The 20,572-nt window shown below is 43.2% G+C and overlaps 1 protein-coding gene across 1 annotated transcript in view; it reads right to left on the bottom strand.

The window, feature by feature from the left end:
- Positions 1 to 20,572, bottom strand: part of CC2D2A (coiled-coil and C2 domain containing 2A) — a 124,905-nt gene that overhangs the window by 5,253 nt on the left and 99,080 nt on the right. Inside the window, exons 25-31 of the mRNA XM_056855114.1 lie at positions 19,343 to 19,439; positions 17,113 to 17,214; positions 16,564 to 16,740; positions 6,158 to 6,361; positions 5,404 to 5,493; positions 2,628 to 2,741; positions 1,068 to 1,202 (exon numbers count right to left, since the gene is read on the bottom strand). Coding sequence (XP_056711092.1) covers positions 1,068 to 1,202; positions 2,628 to 2,741; positions 5,404 to 5,493; positions 6,158 to 6,361; positions 16,564 to 16,740; positions 17,113 to 17,214; positions 19,343 to 19,439 — 919 coding nt within the window. The remainder of the gene's footprint in view (positions 1 to 1,067; positions 1,203 to 2,627; positions 2,742 to 5,403; positions 5,494 to 6,157; positions 6,362 to 16,563; positions 16,741 to 17,112; positions 17,215 to 19,342; positions 19,440 to 20,572) is intronic.

Consider the following 20,572-nt stretch of genomic DNA (forward strand, 5'->3'; position numbering starts at 1 on the left):
CCATAGCTAACAGCAGATAACTATGCATTTGTCTAATGCCCTTTCATTTTAAAATATTGTTATTAATTTTCCAAACAAAAAACCACCACCCAAACAAACAATAACAACAAACCTTTTAAAAAACAACCAAAAACCAAAGTTGAATCAGATTATTGACTTAGTATTATTGACTTAGTATTTAACACATTTTCCAATTTATCTTACAATTCTAGATAAGAGGAATTCATTTACGGCACTGGAGATTTAAAAACAACAATTCTTTATATATTTTAGACTTAATTCCTTTCCCATAATCTAAGGAAGGGCTCAGATAGATGCTGAATACCTTTCAGATTTGTGTATGAAATAAAATCATGTCACATTTCATAGAAATCTGATATTGTAGCTTTACCTTTGACTACTCTAAACTGATGTGTCAATTTTTTTCTGCCATAGCTATTTGCCAGTTTGGAATACCAAGAATGTAATGTTAAAAGTTCTGCTGTTTTCTAACATTTTGCTATTACCACTTCAAAGCCACTTCAACTGGTGGCCATCACTACATCTTGTGGCAGCGAATGCCACAAATTAATTACTCATTGACTGAAGAAGGGCTTCCTTTTGTCCGTCTTGAATGTCTTGGCCATCGACCTCACTAGGTGAGGTTATTATGGGAGAGGGAGGTTATTATGGGAGAGGGAGAAAAGGGTCTCTCTACTTTCTCTATGCATCATTTTTATAAACTTTTACCATCCTCCCCCCTTAATTGTCTTTTCTCTGAAGTATAAAGACCAAACCTTTTCCCCGTAAAGAAGCTGCTCCAAACCCTTGATCATATTTCTTTGCCTTTCTTTGCACTTTTTCTGGTGTTACAATATCCTGGGCCTGAGAGCCTGCACATTAGCTACTAGTGAGAAAAGAAAACTCTGGGCTAGGTGGCTGGGTACCAAGCCACCATGCTTTCCCTCTCCATTCTTGAGGCCACCCAGGCTTCCGGGATTTGGTCTTCCTAGATCCCTCCCTCTAGGGGGACCAACAATCTGCAACCATTTCCTAAGTTCAGAGTGCAGAGGAAAGCAACTACTTACATTGTCACCAGAAATTAAACAGCCTACATTTTGCAATGGGCAGAAAGTATCGTACTGCCCATAAAAATGGCCATTCCTGGGATTCCAGATCACATACTGGTTTTGTTCCCAACTTAGCACATATGCTGTTACTCCCTGAGAAGAAGAAAATAAAGTTTCTCTTAAAAATTGACAGTTATAAAGCAGAATGGATTTAATTTACAAACAAATTTTATTGGCGCTCAGCCCCCCCATGCCTCCCTGCCCCCACCTTCCTGCCCCCCCCAATGGTTGGGGATACTGTTCCTATAAAATTGTGGCATAAGAACATAAGAAAGGCCCTGCTGGATCAGATCAGCGAGGGTCCATCTACGCCAACGCCCTGTCTCACACAGTGGCCAACCAGCTTCTCTGGAGACCTAACTACAGGGCACAGAGGCCGAGGCCTTTGCTACCCCCCCCCAAAAAAAAATAGGGGCATGCCTTTATTAGCAGTCCAAGTCAATGGAGGAGTGTTATGATGGGGCTGGTGATCGGCACCCAAATGCAAATCTGGTTTGGCAGCATGCAGGGAAATCTGCCTCTTATGGTGATAATACTGCAATTTCAGTTTGTCACCTTTAATGGCATAATAAAATAGTAGTCACAAAAATACATGAATCTCCATACTCCATACTCACAATTCAACAGTATAACTAAAACTTAACCATCAATTAAAAACTAGTTGGTGTTAGATGCTATAATAATGCGTTCTCACAAGCGACAAGTGGAAAGAACCAAGACGTAATGTCAAGCACAGCTGTCACCAGCACCCATTTATGTATTCTTTGCCAGTATCTACAGGTTGCCTCATTGATTTTATTATTTATTTGTTTCTTTACCCTTTAGTTTGTTTTTGATAACAATTACCAGGAATTCTGCCACATGTTCGGACACAGAAAGTATCCTATCCGCTAGTAAAAATTTGATGCCATCACATAATGAGTCTTTTAAAGACATACGGTGAGGGTTAATCAGTTCTAATCGTTGTTTGTGATACAAGGGACCGTATAAGAGAATATGCTCTACTGATTCTGGTTTTTTCAAATGACAGGTGCATAGTCTTCTATTCCGGGGAATACCTCTATATCTACCAGAAACCATAGCTGATGGGAATGTATTTAGTCTGGCCAGCATAAAGGCTCTGCGCTGGGAGGGCTGGACTAAACTGGAAAAATATTCGGCCATTGTTCTTTTTGGAAAGGAAAGGCCAAAAAAAGTAGGTAAACAGATCCTACTCGCTCTGGCAATTATTCCCTGTAATTCTATGTCCCAGATTCTCCCTGTAATTGTCCAAAGGATATAGGCTTCCCCGGAAGCTAATACTGAGATGTAACCCGGTAATTGTTCCAAGGAGGGCCCTTTCATTTAAAGCCTAAATGCTAACAGGAGTCCTGAAATCAGAGTTCCTGTTGCATCACTCCTTATTTTAAAAGCTTGCCTGCAAGATGAAATCTGGGCTGCTGTTTGCAATGCAATTTCGTCAGAGCGTTCTCTCCGGCACACGGATGTTTGTTTAAAGGACAGCAAGAAGCAGCTTACCTCCGGAATGGCGTTTCCAATGAGAAGCCAGGACTTTTTGCCAAGAGAAAGAAAATAGTTACACAAGAGCACTGCGTGTTCTTCTTCATCTCCAGCCAAAAGATCAAGGAACTGCTAATGAATGGAAACAGACAAGTTGATTATCAGTGCGGTTCATGGTCCTCCATTATCTGCATGACAGAAGAGCCTTTGCCAAGAAGTACGGTTTTGTTTGGAAATGCCCTTCAGCTCCATTCAGACATCACAAAAAGCTACGGTGTCAAGAGTTTGAATGGACTAAGCCATGACTGGCAACCTGCTGAGAAACCAGACTCAGGGACATGGGTTGCAATGAAGGCCAACCAAAGGTCTTCCAAGCATTCCCAAAGCAGCCTTGGCAAGTTGTTTCTTGATCAGCCTCCCATGTGAAACACTAGCCTACCCTGAGGAGCCCTGATCTGGATGGCCCAGGCTAGCCTGATCTCGTCAGATCTGGGAAGCTAAGCATGGTCGGCCTTGGTTAGTACTTGGATGGGAGGGCCACCAAGGAAGTCCAGCGTTGCTATGTGGGGGGCAATGGCAAACCACCTCTGAATGCCACTTGCCTTGAAATCCCTATGGCAGGATGTCGAACTCATTTGTTACAAGGGCCGGATATGGTCGGGCTGGGCCATGTGTACCATAAAATTTAATGCCAGGTACTGGAGATACAAACTTCATAGAAGACACTGGCAAAGCCAATTAATGATATTATTTTTTACTTTACTTTTTTACTTAAAATGCAAACATGCATAAAACAATAACACTCTTACAGTATTTTCTTTTATTTATTCTTTAGTCATTGGCACCTCGAGACTGGGGGTGGTGGTGGCTGCCTTGGATGGCTCATGGGCTGGATAAGAGCTCTTAAGGGGATGGATCTGGCCGCCGGGCTGCATGTCTGACACCCCGGACCTACGGGGTTGCTAAAGGTTAGCTGCAACTTGATGACACTTTCCTCCACCAGCACATTCTGTGGAACATTTGTGCACAGAACGATGCAAGATCTATATAAATACAAAATGTTACAATGCCAGAATTGACAAACCAGAGTTCAGCCACTCTCAGTCTGCATGTGTTTGTTTATACATTTAGAAACTTAAAGCATGGTTTCGCTGCTTTGTTTAAAGCTGCAAGCATTTTCTTTGGGGGTGGGGGGAAACATGGTGCTTTATTGTATGATTTTAACTTAGAACTGTCAGCTGCCTTGAGTCACAAGTGAAAGGTGGGGTATAAACATTTGAATAAATAAACCAAGGGTTTGAATGCAATTTTTATATCTCCCAATGTTTCAAGTTATGCAGACAGTACAACAGTCAGGCTCAATTCTCTCTGATGCGCGTGAGAAAATATTCTTCATATCCAATGACTCATCATAATCACTCTAATCAAATAATGGCAGTTTATCGGACCTATCGAGAACCATTTACAGTTTCTTGCATGTGTGTTGTGCAGGGGGTTGGACTAGATGACCCTGGTGGTCCCTTCCAACTCTATGATTCTATGTGTGCTCATGCAAAGGGAAGGTGAAGAGTGATCTTTGCTGGATCCTAACCCTCTGCCTGTTGCCCCCCACTGTTTCAATCCTCTGGAGCACCATTTCAGGGAGTACAGTGAGCCGTAGCCAGAAAGGGACTTGGGAAAGATCCATTTGCAGTTCTTTGGATCCAACCCATTCATTTTTTAAGGTATGTGATTTTGATCCTACACCTATGTCATAAAGCGACCACCAGACAAAAAGCTAGAAAGTTTCTCCTACAATCAGCCTAATGAAAACAAACTCACCTTGGTCATTAACCTTGGGTCTGATACTGAAGCAAGGGCCAGCCTATGCATGACTTTCCTGAACAGAAGCTAAACCCGAGTTTGTATGAAAGCTGGTTTGGCCTGAAGCAAAGAGGTCTTTTCTTGTGACAAACTAACTGAGAATATTACAGTGAGCTCAGAACTTCTGCATATAGATCAGATAAACCCAGATAATTCAAAATGTCATGCCCGGCTTTCCTCCCAAAATGTTGGTATTTATTTTAAGAAAGAGGAGAAAGAGAAGAAGGAGAATTGGTTTTTATATCCCATTTTCTTTACTCAAATAAGTCTCAAACCAGCTTACAATCACCTTCCCCTCTCCCCCCCACAACAGGTACCTTGTGGGGTAGTTGGGGCTGAGAGAGTTCTGACAGAACTGTGACCAGCCCAAGGTCACTCAGCAGGCTTCATGTGGAGGAGTGGGGAATCGAACCCGGTTCTCCAGATTAGAGTCCATCTCTCCCCACCTTTCTCCTCATTGGGGGCCTAAAGTGGCTTACATCATTCTCCTCTCCTCCATTTTATCCTCACAACAACCCTATGAGGTAGATTAGGCTGAGAGAGTGTGACCGGCCCAAAGTCACTGAGTGAGCTTCCATGGCACGAGTATGAATAATTAATTATATGAATAATAGCAAGCCTATATTTAATTGTTCTAGTCTAAGATTCCTCTAAAATGACTGAAAAGAGTTTATTTGTAACCATAAGAAAAAAATCTACAGAGAAGGGCTGTGGCTCAGTGGTAGAGCATCTGCTTGGCATGCAGAAGGTCCCAGGTTCAATCCCCAGCATCTCCAGTTCAAGGGACTAGGCAGGTAGATGATGCGAAAGACCTCTGCCTGAGACCCTGGAGAGTTGCTGCCAGTCTGAGTAGACAATACTGACTTTGATGGACCAAGGGTCTGATTCAGTATAAGGCAGCTTCATATGTGTTCAAATGTGTACAACTTACATCTGACGTACTCCACAAGTCACAAATCCCAGCAAATGACACACTATCGGGCAAAAACGGAATCAAGGCGACATAGCGGGCCACCAGCTCCTAGGTACAATAAGCAGAGAGCAATCCAGTCAATCTGGTAAAGAAATTCACAGCAAAATTCCCACTAGCTTCATTCAACACATCAGCCACTGAACCATTATGGGTATTTTGGGATCATATAAAGATATTCATTTTCTGGGCTTTCCACAGTTCTACCTCAGTTTCCCCAAGACCTATAACAGGCAGCAGGTCTTTGGGGTTCTTTCCCATTGGTACAATTCAATTCCTGGCTGCCTCTGGGGTTCACCTTAGTTCAGGACCTTAACAAACAAGATGCAGACTAAGTATATTTATAGGGTGATCTGAAAAGGAATGAGATACAAGGGAAGCAACAGTTGTCCCCAGTAAAACACTAAATGGAAACTGTTACGGTGACAGCATGCAATCCAGAGGGAAGTTCTCCTGTGCAATTCCAAGTAATGGGGGACCAAGAAAGGATACTACTGTGCCAGAGAACTTCACGATGGATCATGCCTCAGATTTCTACTTCTTTGATAAGGATTCTTACCCCCATCCGATCAAGAAAACTTATCCTGGAGGTGTTCTTTCAAAGCATGAACCCTTCTCCACTCACAGGACTGACTCCCTTGTTCACTACCATTAAGGATGTCCTGGGGTGGTGGATCTCTCTTTGCACAATTGGAATAATCTTTGTAACACTTACTGATGTTGCTTGGGGATTGTCGGCATGGGCCCGAAGGAGCTCCTCTGGTGGGTTCAGAGGTTTGATGTATCTAGTAATGAAGACCGTTTTCCCATTAATGTCAATGACGGTCGGCAGGCACTGGCGGGTTGGAAACTTCAGCAGACACTCAGCTTGATACTTCTCAGCTGCTTGGAGGAGCTTCTCATCTTCTTGGCTGTCAAACTTGGAAAAGAGCACACATCTCAGACTTGGACTGCTGGAGCTCTCCAATTCATACACCAGGCACCAAAGTTGTACTTTACTGTGGCACAGAAAGATGAACTTCCTGTGGTACAGGAAGTTGGAGAAAATGAGGCCGCACCAGCGGACAGGAAAAAACAAAGGAGAGCAAGGTGCAAGGTTGAGAGTTTACTTAGCGCTTCTAGATCCCTATGCATTTTGCAGTTTGCCTGATGAAGCAAATTGCGTAACACATAGGGATCTGGAAGAGCTAAATAATCTCTCAAACCTACAGGAAGGTGAACATACATTGTGGATATAAATTTTAAGAGAGCTGCAGGACCCAACCCTTTCAGTAGCTGACTTTCTCTGCAGTTAAGTGGCAGCCTGACAGGAATGTTGCGTCTATCTTGCTATCCAAACTTAGGTTTTATAGGTTTTATTACAGGTTGAAATTAAATTAAAAGAGTTTCCGGCTAAACATTAGGAAGAACTTCCTGACAGAGCGGTTCCTCAGTGGAACAGGCTTCCTCATGAGGTGGTGGGCTCTCCTTCTTTGGAGGTTTTTAAGCAGAGGCTAGATGGCCATTTGACAGCAATGCCAATTCTGTGAACTCGGGCAGATCATGAGAGGGAGAGCAGGAAGGGTTTGGCTCTTGTGGCCCTTTTTTACATGCCCAGGGTAATGGCAATCACCACTTTTGGGTCAGGAAGCAATTTCCCTCCAGATCAGATTGGCGCAGGGATCCTGGAGGGTTTTTCCCCTACTTCTGGGCATGGAGTAGGGGTCACTGGGGGTGTGGGGGGAGGAAGTAGTTGTGAATTTCCTGCATTGTGCAGGGGGTTGATGACCCTGGTGGTCCCTTCCAACTCTATGATTCTACTATCCAAGTTCAAAACATTAAGAATTAATTAATTCTAAGGGCCTTGTGGAAATAATAAGAGCTCGGTTAAGACAGTGATACTCAGTGGCTCAGCAACCACACATGGCTCTCTGACATACCACTTGTGACTCCCCGATATGGCAACCCCCATATTTCAATAAAGTGGGCAAGGTCCTTGCCTGGTGGGGCTTGTGGTTGGCAGGTGGTTCCCACCTTGAAACAGCCACCACCAAAGGAACAGGTAAGCTGCGAGGCTCCCTGAGGGATAGGCCTCATGCCAGGGATGGAAGTAAATGCAGCTCTTTTGTTTGATGGTAATGGCAAGAGTGGCTCTCTGTGAGCTGCGGTGTGTATCACTGCTTTAGGATCAAAGTACACCACTATACATTTAATTCAATGATCCATCTAGTGGTCTGTAGGCAGGCATGTAAGCTGAGGCAGGCATGCAGAGGTTCAACGTAAAGAGTCTCCTTGTGGGAGCCATGTCCTGGTCATTGCACTGTGCCACCAAAGGATCCTTCAGAAGGCTCTGCCAGGAGCATGGCCAACCTGTCTGCTAGTTCCTTCAAGCAGTTCATTAGCCTAGCAGCGGACTCCTCAGAGAACATTTTTCCTCCAAGCAAGCCAGAAGGCGGGTGCTGCCCCTTTCAAATTCAAGAAGTGCATTAACAGAGCAATTCTAAGCATGATGATGAGGTGAGTCCTTCTGAATCCCATGAGTCTTATTCTCCCAAGTAACTACACACATAAATTACACATAGGTAATAATCCCACACAATTCTGGAATTTGGTGATATGCTCCTTAAGAAAGCCTGGTTTGTTCTCAACGATTCCACACGGAATCTGGGAATCTCATTATAGGGCATTGTATTCTTCATTAGAGCTGGATCCATAATTGAGGATGGATCTTAATGTGCTGACTAATTTGTCGGAGTGGCCATCGGTTAGCCAATCAGAGATCAGAAAACTTATAGGAACTATGGAATCAGGGAAAGCTCCCGGTTATGACTTGGTTCCTCCTGATCTTATCATGAGAAACGAAGACTGGTGGGTCCCTATATTGGCTAAGTTTTTTACGCTTATTGACAAAACAGGTAGGTTACCAAAAGGCTAGGAAGTTACTGTTGTTGTACCTATTCATAAGAAAGGTTGTATCAACGCCCCTCAAAATTATAGGCCAACGTCTCCTTAGTACTGTGAGTTATATGCCAGGCATTTATATTGGAAATTGAGAGACTGGTTAGGAGAAGAAAACCTTTTAATAGAGGAACAAGGTGGTTTTAGAGAAGAACAGTCCACCATTAACCATTGTATGTTACTTGACCATCTGATAGCAAATATTCATCAAACAAATGGGCCTCTTTTTATGTCACTTTTGTTGACATCAGATCTGCTTTTGATTCTATTTAAAGAGAAATGTTATGGTGTAAATTCGATGGGATGTCTATAGATAAGCAGCTTCTTATTTTGATAAAAGTTTTACATGAAAATACTGGTATTAGGGTTAGATGCAGTCCTCAAGGTCATCTTACAAACTTAATCATGACTGAAAAGGGAGTGAAGCAGGGCTGCATTGTTGCAGGCTTTAACATATGGAACATATGAATTGATGTTAGTGTTGTGCATAGACAGAATTCTCTATTGTAAAATCATAAGCTTTCATAAAAGCCATATAAAAGCCTATAAACTGGACAAGCCTGGGCTTGTCTCCTATTCCATTCAATTTAAAAGACAGGTCTAAAGTCTTTTCCCTTCACTGTGAAGTGAATAGGAGGTATGCCAGATTGCTTAGTTTACAGCTGGATTAGTTAACGTTCAGCTACATATGAACAGCTGAACATGAATGCAACAAAGTATTCAAAAAAGTTCAATGAGAATGGAAATTGTGCCAAGTCTGCCATCAGAGGAAATGCTTTGAAGTAGTCATCTCTCATTCAGCTCTTGGTGACTTCATAGTAGTGTTCTTCTGTTCAATAGTGGTGTTCTCCTGTTCAACAGAAGACTACTCTGGTGAAACATTGCCAATAACATTACCTAATTATGTTATATAAATGTTATACGGTTTAAAGATTTATATATGTTAGAATATTAGTAGAATATTAAGAATATACTCATTTTCACCGCATTTCTTAGGATATAAAGATGTTTGTAAAAGGAAATATTACAGACGTATGGATTAGCTGAAATAGCTGAATCTTGTATTGACTGTTCAGTATATTGTTTAATCAGCAGATAGCCCTGCTGGAAGAGCAACTCCTTATATGGGAGTATGCAGAGAGTGTTCAGCTAAAGTTGAATTGCAGTAGTACACTTCTTAAGAGTGGAAACCATGTTATGCAATTGATATTGGACAGTATAAATATACTCAGGGAAAGACGAAAAGTTAGATCTCTTTGTCTTCAGACTAAGAAAATCTCAGCAGATATTGACTTGGTATGTATGAACTACTTATATGCTATTCTAGATAGTGTGAATCAGATTCTTTTAACTAAATCAGACTTCTTTAACTGTTATATTTTAAGTATTGGATTTTAAAATGAAATAGTATGTAGAACTTGCTTGTATTCTTGTATACACTTTTAAGACTTTGTAATACTTGCATATACACATATTTTACATTGAAGCTATTCAATAAAAAGACTTACTTGCGTAAGTACATTAAGTTGAGTCCTGCTTAGTAGGTGACTAACTGAATAAGATAACATACCACTTCTCAGGAAGGGGTCAATTCTAAGAGCATAGTCAACTGAAAGGCACTGACCTGCTTCAGCATACTGGCTCCTCTTTTGTTTATTAATTTATAAATGATATTAATAGGTTTTGGGCAGCCTGTTCCTGAGCCTTCGTCAGCCAGGGACAGTGTGGCCAAGGCGCTGCCATGGCGCCTCCAAAGCTGTTTCCCGACTGCCGAAAGGTTTTAAAAAGCCTTTCGAAGGCTTTTTATTTTTTAAATGGGGCATTTTGCCCCATTGAGAATAGCGAGGCTGTGCCAGCAAAAAAGCTGGTGCAGCAACACTGTTTTCCCTGCCGAGTTGAAAGGGGACAGGAAGCTGGCCATCGCACGTATGCCGGCACAGCCCCTTTTTGGCCTCCAAAGGACTTTCGTCAATTGAGGTCATGAATGGGCTGTTAGAGATTTAAATTTTCATCCGCCAAAAATCAGTGGTAAACACATTTCGTTTCTGTTGTATGCTGACGATTTGGTCTTATTCTCTAGGACCCCAGTTGGTATGAGAAGAGCCTTAAATGCATTAAACCTTTATTGTCAAGAGAATAAGCTAGAAATTAATGCTGACAAGACCAAAGTTATGGTATGCGCAAAATAGCAAAAACAATACATATGGAAAATTAATCAGAAGGGGATAGAACAGGTTCAACATTACAAGTACCTTGGGGTTATATTCCAAGCATCGCAAGCTAGAACTGCTCATATTAATTATACCACTTTAAATGCCCAGAAAACCTCAGGTGCAATTCAGAAGTTCTTTTGGCATAAAGGAGGACAATGTATTCCAGCTGTAATAAAGGCCAAAACCCTTGTGCAAATAACCTATGGGGCACCAGTGAGCATCTCTGGTAATATCAAGCTTAGAGAAGGTTCAGTCTAAGTTTTTAAGGAAAATTCTTCAGGCACCGAATATCTTGAATGCTGCACTTAGAATTGAATCCAGGATGGTTAATGCCCAGTCTAGGTTTTGGGTGGCCACATTTTTGATTTGGCTAAAACTGATGTTCCAAAAGAAGGGTCTAATAACTCTAATATTAACAGACTCATTTGTAGCATCTTGGCAAGCAGCACTTAAGGAAAAGTTGGGTTGTTACGGGCTTTCGTACCAGTTTCTCTTGATTTTGAGTTATGAGAAAGCAAAGGAACTTATTAAAACCATAGTAGCATAAGTAGTAAGGCAACATGATTTAGTAACACTTCAGCTGGTGAAGAGATCCTGCACATGGGCTCCTGCTTTCTCAAACTAACCCACACAGCAATCAGGCCTTTTCCAAGCACTGCCCCAGAAACTATTTCAACACTTTGTTCTGAAAAGGACATAGCAGCAACAGCGGGCATCTACAGGCCACTTTCCCACCTCCGCTGAATAATTAACAACCAGCAGGGCAGGAAGGAGAGTCACAGGCTGCAATTTTCCAACTGACAATTCTCAGGGCTTTTCCGCATTCTCATTTTCCTCGCTTCTAAGTTCCTGTTTCCTCGGTGGTGGGGGGAAGGGAGTTCAGTTTCACACAGGTTTTGCTCCCTCTAGTGGTCTATGTGATATAACACAGGTTTAAGTCCAGCATATCTACCTGCAGATTTAAACTACAGGTTTTTATGCCATATTTAATCTTGTGTTATATCAAATCAACCACAAGAGGAAGAAAAACATGTGCCGAACTGAACCCTCTGCCCACCCCCCCCCCGAAGAAACAGGAACTTAGAAGTGAGGAAAATGAGAATGCGGAAAAGCCCTCACAGTTAAGCAAGGGCTAGAAGGAAAATGGGCAGACCCTCAAATGCGGACTGCAGCGTGAACATGCAGTCAGACTAATTTTCTTTCCCTCCCCCCTTGCTTCTTCCTCCGTTTTGCAAAAGTTAAGTGATTTCTTACAGTTGCTTATCATTAAACAACAATAATCCAAGGAAATGTTCAGTATTTTACACTGTAATAACCAGTACACAGACAGAGTAAACACTTTGCTACTTAAAAATAGGGGGAGGGAGGAATGATAATACACATAAACACAATGTACCTTCTTAAGCATTTCATTCATCTATATAAGGTAAGCAGGAAAAGAAACAAAAATGTCAAAAAACAAAAACATCATGAAATAAAGCAACAGAAAAACATTAAGTAACTCGGAAAATACAGGTGGACATCAAATTATTTAGTCTTAGTGAAAAGTTCAGAAGTAATACAACAGGAAAAGCACTGTCATGGAGGCATTCATGTGGTGAGTACAAAACCTGCCCTCCACCTTTGAAACTGGAGGTCCCAACTCTCATTCACAAGGGGAGAATAAATCTATCTACATCCATCTACTTCTCCATCTCAAGATCACTAACATTTAGCAAACGGTGTAACATTCTCTTCTTCGTCATGGTCTCCATGCAGTCACACATTTGGGGACCATGCTTGTGTGAACAACATGAAGAAGTTTTTGGAAAGCTCTAGAACAGAAGAGGTACTAGCCGCGTGATGCCTCTTCCACAAGGCAAAGGGCAAGTTCAGCCCCAACCCATCTCATCTTCCCACAGTTGCAGCTGCAGGAAGGTTCTGTGCCTATGCTCTATGTTGACTGAGCAGCCAGTCAGCACAAAACTAGGCAAGGCCTCTTCTGCAGTGGCACCCAGCTTAGGGAACACCCTCCCGGCAGTGATTCACTTGTCACCTTGCAGGAGTCATTCTTGTTCTCCCAGGCCATTCAGAGTGTTTTATGTTTGAGTAGTACTGACTGGTATCACTGCTGGCTTTCAGTTTTTTTCCAGCTGTTCCCTGCTGCTTATAAACTGCTGCTGTTTTTACTGCTGAACTGTATTGCCTTTGGTTTATATTTACCTATCTGGTTGTGAACCATCTTAGTAACTGTCTAATAAAATTGGAATATTTTAAATAAGTAATAAGCTGTTGTTCAGTAGTTTAAAGGTGGTAATTATTCGTATTAGTTCAGAGCCTTTCTGTTAAATTCTGACAGAATAATCACAATAAAAATACTGGTACTAAAAACCACTAACATTAACTCTCCCGTCTCCCCAAACACCCATGAATTCTATCCAAACCTTCACATTTTAAGAAACAGTAAACAACCATTTTTGGAAATGTTCTTACCTGAGTACCATTTGATTCCCTTCTCTCAGAGTTATTTACTCTGTACTGTCTAGCTAGCATTTTGGTAGAAATCACCTTTCAATAATTCTAATCCTTCTTCTGTTATTTTTAAGGGTGGTAAATATAGCTCTTTGCTGCTACTCCATAGCAAATGTTATGTTCTTCCCTTTCTAATTCTTACGAGCTTGAATTTCGCTTTGAAGGAAACTAGCTAACACTGTTTCTGCAAACAAAAAGAACAGCTGAAGTCAGTGCCATCTAAAGGATACATAAAACCGTCGGACTTTTTAATGCAAGTTCAGACCTCACACTTTTCCCAACACGGGACAACTAAAACCAGTCAGGAAAATGCTAAAAAATACAAAGGGCTACAAAGCTTTAAAGATAGTTGTGATGTTGGTATGGTTAAATCAAGATTCTGCAGAACTTCCACCCAATTTCACAACTGAATATAAAGAAAAACAGATAAATATTTATTAGACTGTCAAGTTTACACATGTGTGGCACGGAAAATTTTGCCACGTGTCGTGCTTGCTTGGTTTCTCAAACTCCACCTCCCTCGACCACCCACAGATCTTCTGCTCCTTTCAAAGACCCATTCTCTCTGGCTGCCCTGGATGCCTGGAACTCCTTCCAAGCACACCAATGTGGTGTCACATCTCTATCTCCCTTCAAAGCTCTCCTCAAAACCCACACCCTTACAGGAAACTCTTAGCACTAACCTCTTAGTCCTCTTCCTCCAATAGGGTTGCCATTTCCCTGCCAGTGGTGGGGATTCCCCTCAGAGCCCCCCCCCCCCGCACCATTCAGCTGACCGGAGGGAGGACTTGCTAGCTGCAAAACTAGGTCAGAAGGAGGCCAGTGCCAATGCCACTTCCAGAAGGGATGTCATCATGCTGCTGACAATCACAGGGTATTTGGGCAAAAATCTGTGGTAAAAAGGTCTTTGAACATAGAGTTTTTGCCCAAACACCAGTCTGTTCCTGCAATTGTCGGTGACATGATGATATTACTTCCGGAAGTGTTGTCGGCACATCAGCCTCCCTTTGCAGCTAGTAAGTCCCCACCCCCCATCCCCCATCGGTGGCCAGGAGGTACCTGACAACCCTATCCCACAACAAAAACAAAACCTAAGTATGTGCAATTACACAGGCTGGTCACATTCATTTCTCGCTACTAGGGTTCCCAACTCTGGATTGGGAAATTCCTGGAATTCCTGTGTAGAGATGGTGGAGTTTGGGAAAGGGAGGGAACTCAGTGGGGTTGTGATGCCATAGAGCCCACCATCTGAAGCTGCCATCTCCTCCAGTTGAATTTATCTCTGGATTCTGGATATTAGTTCTTGAAGAACTCCAGCCCCCACCTGGAAGTTGGAAACCCTACTTGCTACCCAGTCTGGCCTCTTCTTCCCCTCCCCTCATTGCTACCTCTTATAGTTGACATGTAGATTGCCGATTCCTTGTATGAGGGACCTTTGCTGCTGTACAATGCTATGTGAGGCAGTAAACATCAGTCAGAGATTATGGATTGGTCAGTTCCTGTTTTATCTGGCATATTAGCCGCAAATAAAATTTATTTATTTATAGATTATGGATTGGACCCCACAAATCCATTCCACTAGCAGCAGTGCTTTTCACTGGAGGAAGAGCATCTTGCACCAGTGGAAGGTGCCTTACTCCGTAGGAAAACACCTCTGCTAGAGGAATGGATCTACAGAATCTGACCCCATTTCCAGAGGAAGAGACATATGGGAACTGCTAACTCATCTGCTAGGTTTGTCTTTTTCCTTGCAACCTCCCCATTGGCTTTTGCCTCAATGTTTGCATAACCCAAGGAGAGCATGCTGTTAGATCTCTAAAGGCAAAGGAGCATGCTCTCCAGAGCATCTAGGACTCTGCTGCCTTAAAACAGGTCTGAAAGATTACTGAAAGATTACAGGTCTGTAGATTACCGTGCTTGAAAGACTTAAAGGAACAGAGATACCAAAATGGGGACTGTGGTGGTTATTACAAAGAATGTCACCACAATAATGCAATCTTCTGTAGAGTCGTTCCACTAGACTAGACTAGAGTAACCTTGGAAAGGATGACACAGTTGATTCTGCTATGCCAAATACATTATTACTAATGATTGCAGGAGTCGTCATAATGGAACAGGAACATTTGGTCAAGCAGATAAAAAGATGGTTCAGAAGGTCTAACATTTGGCTCAGTTCTAAACCACCAGGGCTGCTGCTTTCTTTATTTGGAATTAGGTTTTATAAGAAAATTAAGCTCAAATTTTTTTTAGGAGACTGGAGAAAATACTTGTACAGACAAATCTGGCAACAAAACTACAAAATTCCAAGACAACAAAAGAGAACAAAAATAAAGGTATAGATAGGTTTTGAGAAAATAAAAATAAATGTAATTACATTGTTCCATATGGACTAAAGCTTGTGTCCAATAAGTAAAATTTGTAAAATATCATTTTTTTCATAACTGATAATTTTATATATAAATAAAATTCCTTAATTTTGTCCAAAACAGCTTTATGTGCTGTTTCCAAAGTTTAGCAAACTTACTGGCACAGTTATATCATACAGATAACGTTTCTTTGGAATAGAAACTACATAGTTCAATAAAAAAAATTCAGGAAAGCAACAACACTATCCCCTTTGCCAACACAATTGTAACCATTTTCCAAAATTCAGTACCTTCAGTTTGCAAGACCTAAACAACACTGGATGCTTTGGAGGAATTCATATGGTTGCCATAAGGATAAACAGAACCCAATATTCCGGAGAAAAGGTCTTCACAGTACAGTCTTATGTTATCTCCTTCAGTTTTTTCTTTCAAGCCTCTAATTTTAATGCTATTTTTATGATTATATTTTTATGATTATATGATTTATGATTATATCAAGGTCTTCAGTCTTTTCTTCTAGTTCTTGCATTTTATCCTTGTCCTCCAAGATGGAGATTTTATCAGTTTTACCATTTTGTTCTATTGACGCCGCCTTTTTAAAACCAATTCATTTACTATAGATTTGATCTTTTTTGTCTCTTGGATACTGTTAAAAAATTCAGCAGTTTTTTCTCTCTTCTGTCTATAAGGCCAATGTTGGTTTCTATTTTAGTTTTAAATTCATCTAATTTGAGCAATTTATGCTGATCTAATTTCTGAAAATCCAAAGAGAACAAATCTCCAGTACTTTCTATAGACACAGGCAATGCATTCACCTTCAAATGGCACCTTCTATATAAACACTTAACTAGCTAACAAACTTAATTTTACCTCCAACACCAGGGCTTCTTGCGTGTCCTTCAAATACATTCGCAGTGGAATGAAATGTTTGATCAGAGAAAAGCCACGATAGAATGTCTAGCAGCAACTCACTGGTCGCTTATGCTAAATCTGCTCCTATTATCTTTGATAAAAACTACCGCTGTTAAGTGGGAGGTAAATTGCGCCACTCATTTTAAAAGTGTACCCAGAAATAAAACTGAAAGGGATTTTACCTTTTCCCGTACTGTTTCTCCAGGGATGAGCTGTGGTTCAATAGTAATGAACAGTGATATATAGGAGCCCTCAGTCAGATTTCGAATGGAATCATAGCCTCTTTCAATTCCTAGATTTCCCCCCTTGATATACCCAAGAAGAACTGGGGGAGTATCTATCTTAAACGTTCCATTGATCTACAGGAAGAAAAATATAATTGTATTTTTCAGTTTGCAGTTAAGCATTCTCAGCCAAGTACAATCCCTTTTCTTACTTGCTCAACAAACTAAAACAGGAGTGTCGAACTCAATTGTTACGAGGGCCAGCTATGACATAAATGTCACTTGGTTGAGCTGGGCCATGCCTCACCAGCCCAGATTGAGAGTGGGGGAGGGGGGATGCCTCGGCGGCCTCGTGGGCCAGATAAGAGCTCTCAAGGGGCTGGATCCGGCCCTCAGGGCTTATGTTTGACACACCTGATCTGAAACAATGCTTTGTTTTGAAATCTCCACATGCAACACCAGGCCCCAGAAACGGAAGGATTCCTCTGATAAGTCCGGTCTACTTACTCTTCCTTGAAAATATATAGTTGTAAAAGGGATCCGCACTGAACCAAGCCAGTGCTTCTCAACACGAGTGTGAACTCCTCCACTTTCTCTTTCACGATCATCCTAGGAAAATGTCACAAAAATTCCAGGAATTATTTGCAAAGGGACTGTGTCCAGTCTCCACATTTCTTACTGCTCCCACAATGGCACATATGAATTTTTACTCTCAGCTTGGGATGAATGAAAGGAATTTTCTTCTCATGGAGAATTAGTAATTACAAGTGATGAGGCAAACTGATGCTCTGGATGCTGCTTTTGCTAAAATACCATGAAATAGTAGAGGGAGCTGGTTTCTCTAGAAAAACTTAAGAGTGTGGACTGATTTTTATTTTTATGTACTTCTTGTATACTCCCCAATGGGGACACAAAGCGTCTTGCATTGTTCCTTTCTTCATTTTATCCTCATGACAACCCTGTAAAGAAGGTGGTTAGAGTGTTCTGACTGGCCCAAGGTCTCCCACCAAGCTTCTATAGCAAAGCAGGGCTTGGAACCTGGGTCTCCATTGTACCACACAAGAAGAAAAAGAAGAAGAAGAGGAAGAGGAGGAGGAGGAGTTGGTTTTTATATGTCGACTTTCTCTACCACTTCAGGGAGAATCAAACCGGCTCACAATTGCCTTCCCTTCCCCTCCCCACAACAGACACCCTGTGAGGAAGGTTGGGCTGAGAGAGCTCTAAGAGAGCTGTGACTAGCCTAAGGTCACCCAGCTGGCTTCATGTGGAGGAGTGGGGAATCAAACCCGGTTCTCCAGATTAGAGTCCACTGCTCCAAACCACCACTCTTAACCACTACACCACGCTGGCAGAACTGCTGCTGTTCCCTGTGGCTGCTCCCAGTTCATCCCAGTATATCTTCCCATGTGAAGACAAAGGTGAGCATTACAACACCAATCTCTTCTTTGGCTTGGACTGTTTTTGACAGATCTGTGCCAGAGAAGGCTGTGGCTTCATGGTAATACTAGAGCAGAGTAACATCCGTTCTATCCCTGTAACTGCAGGGGCACCGCAAAATTCTGTGATTGTGCCACAGTTTGTCCGGAGACGGGGTTCCCACCCCACCCTCCGGCCTTCACAGCCAGCTCGCCGGAGCCGGGGCTTCCTCCCCGGCCCCCAGATGGCGCGGCCGGCCCCCGACTTCTTCCCCATCCGCGGCCTTACCGTTGGCACGTCCCTCCTCTTTTGCAGGGTTACGGCAGACGGGGAGGCGCGGCGGTTTCCCCGCAGCAGCAGGAGAGGGCCGCGGAGCAGGCACCGACGGCCCCAGGGCGGCGCGGAGCCCTGCCACCACAACTGCTGCTCGGGCCAGGGAGGACCGGCCCGCCCCTCAACTGATCCACGGGAGGGCCCGCGTTTGGTCGGGCCGCGCCCCACGCCCTACACTACGGGGCGAGGCAGAGGAAGCCGGCCCGGGAGACCGGCTATTTGGGTGATTTCCGGGTAGTGGGTTGGGGGCGGGGCCTGGGATAGAGCCTCAGCCTGGGAGGATAAAAGGGGGAAGAGAGAGGACCGCCGGGGATGACTTTGGGAGGCCAGTGGTTGCTGGAGCTGAGGGCTCAGAGGCACACTGGCTGAATCAGGGGGAGAGACCAGCTCTGACTCTCCTTCCGACTGGTCTGAGGTGGAAGAAGTCGTCTCGACCCCCTCCTCCTCGCGGGCAGCGACCTCAAGCCCCACAGGAGACACCCGCCCGCGTGACACAGTTATTATTGCATCCTGGGCCAGTTCCTTCTATTCCATGTACTGCAATTGGTAAAGATGCCAGATGTATGCTGCAAGTAACAATAGAGGCAGCAGAGCAAAAGGCAGAATAGTTGTTTTCAGATACAAACCATGGAGATGCTTCACCATGCAAAGACATGCCCAAATATATAAGCTGTGAAAAATCAAAGGCTTTGGAGCCCCTCCATTATTCCTCCCACCCCAGCTCCCAGAGCTTGTCAGCTGACCCCTCCTGGCTGCAACACATAGAGCCTAATCCAGACGGAATGCAAGCCAGTGACACCCCCCCCCCCAGGAGGGGTGAGGGGATCTCAACCTTGCTAAGCTGGAAGCTCTGTGCTTGCCCAGCAACTGTGGGCTCCTTTTGGGCAAAAAATACCCTGCTCTTTGTTTTTTGCCCCCCTGAACGTACAAAGCAGGATCACCTCCCAAATGTACAAAGCCAGCCAGGAGCTTCAGATATTTTGCTCACCTCTAAGACGTCGTAAAGTACTTCATCAAACACGTTAATGAACACATCGTCCTTCACTGATTGCAGGCTGGAAGTGCTGTAGTCACCATTGGGGGCTCTATGGCAATTATAACAAACAAACAAACAGCTGGACTAAATTTCAGATTTTTCCATTATACATATCGATGCAAGTCCACTACCTGTTCCAGTCCAGCTGTTCCCTTCTACCTGCTCCTTCTCTTCCTTTCACAGAAGCCAATGCTTCCCATGGAGTAGTACAGGAAGAGTTTACAGAGCTGCCATCAGGAAGACTACTGAGACTGGGGAAAACAGCAAAATGAACCTAGACATTAGAAAGAATTTTCTAACAGTTAGAGCAGTTCCTCAGTGGAACAGTCTTCCTCAGGAGGCGGTAAGCTCTCCTTCCCTGGAGGTTTTTAAGCAGAGGCTAGATGGCCATCTGTCAGCAATGCTGATTCTATTACCTTAGGCAGATCATGAGAGGGAGGGCACTCTGGCCATCTTCTGGGCATGAAGTATGGGTCACTGGGAGTGTGGAGAGGGAGGTAGTTCAGAATTTCCTGCATTGTGCAGGGGGTTGGACTAGATGACCCTGGTGGTCTCTTCCATGATTCTGTGATTTTATGAACCCCCCACTGCCCCATACAAGGGGGTTTGCAGAGGCTTAGGCAGAGAGTGGGATGTGCCCCCATTTTACACATCACTTGGTCAGGCCCCCACACCCTTCTTTCTCTCTTATGGGAGCCATCAGTTGCAACAGAGGAAAGTAACAGGATCATCAGTGAGTTGAGGACAAATTTAGGTTCCAGGATCAATGCCAGGGCTAGTGGGTGAAGTTCTTGTTTCTTCACTTTCTCTCTCTCCCCCCCCCCTGACACCAATAACATAAAAGCAAGCTTGGTGGATAAGAAAAAGCATTCTGCTTCCAACAGCGGTCAGCCCATAAGTGTGGCATGAAGGTAACAGCCTTCTTCCTGTTTTCCCACACCAACTGATACCAGTAGATTTATTACTTCCAGTTAGTTATTTCATTTATCCCCCACTTTCTTCCCCAGCGGGGACCCAAAATCATTACAACATTTCCCTCTCCTCCGTTTTATCCTAGCTATAATCCTGTGAGGCAAGTTAGGCTGAGAGTGACTGGCCTAAGGTTGCCCACTGAGCTTCCATGGAAGAGTGGGGATTTGAACTCAGGTCTTCCAGATCCTCACCTGACATTTTAACCATATC

The sequence above is a fragment of the Euleptes europaea genome, chromosome 9 (assembly GCF_029931775.1).
Source record: "Euleptes europaea isolate rEulEur1 chromosome 9, rEulEur1.hap1, whole genome shotgun sequence".
Classification (NCBI taxonomy): Eukaryota; Metazoa; Chordata; class Lepidosauria; order Squamata; family Sphaerodactylidae; genus Euleptes; species Euleptes europaea.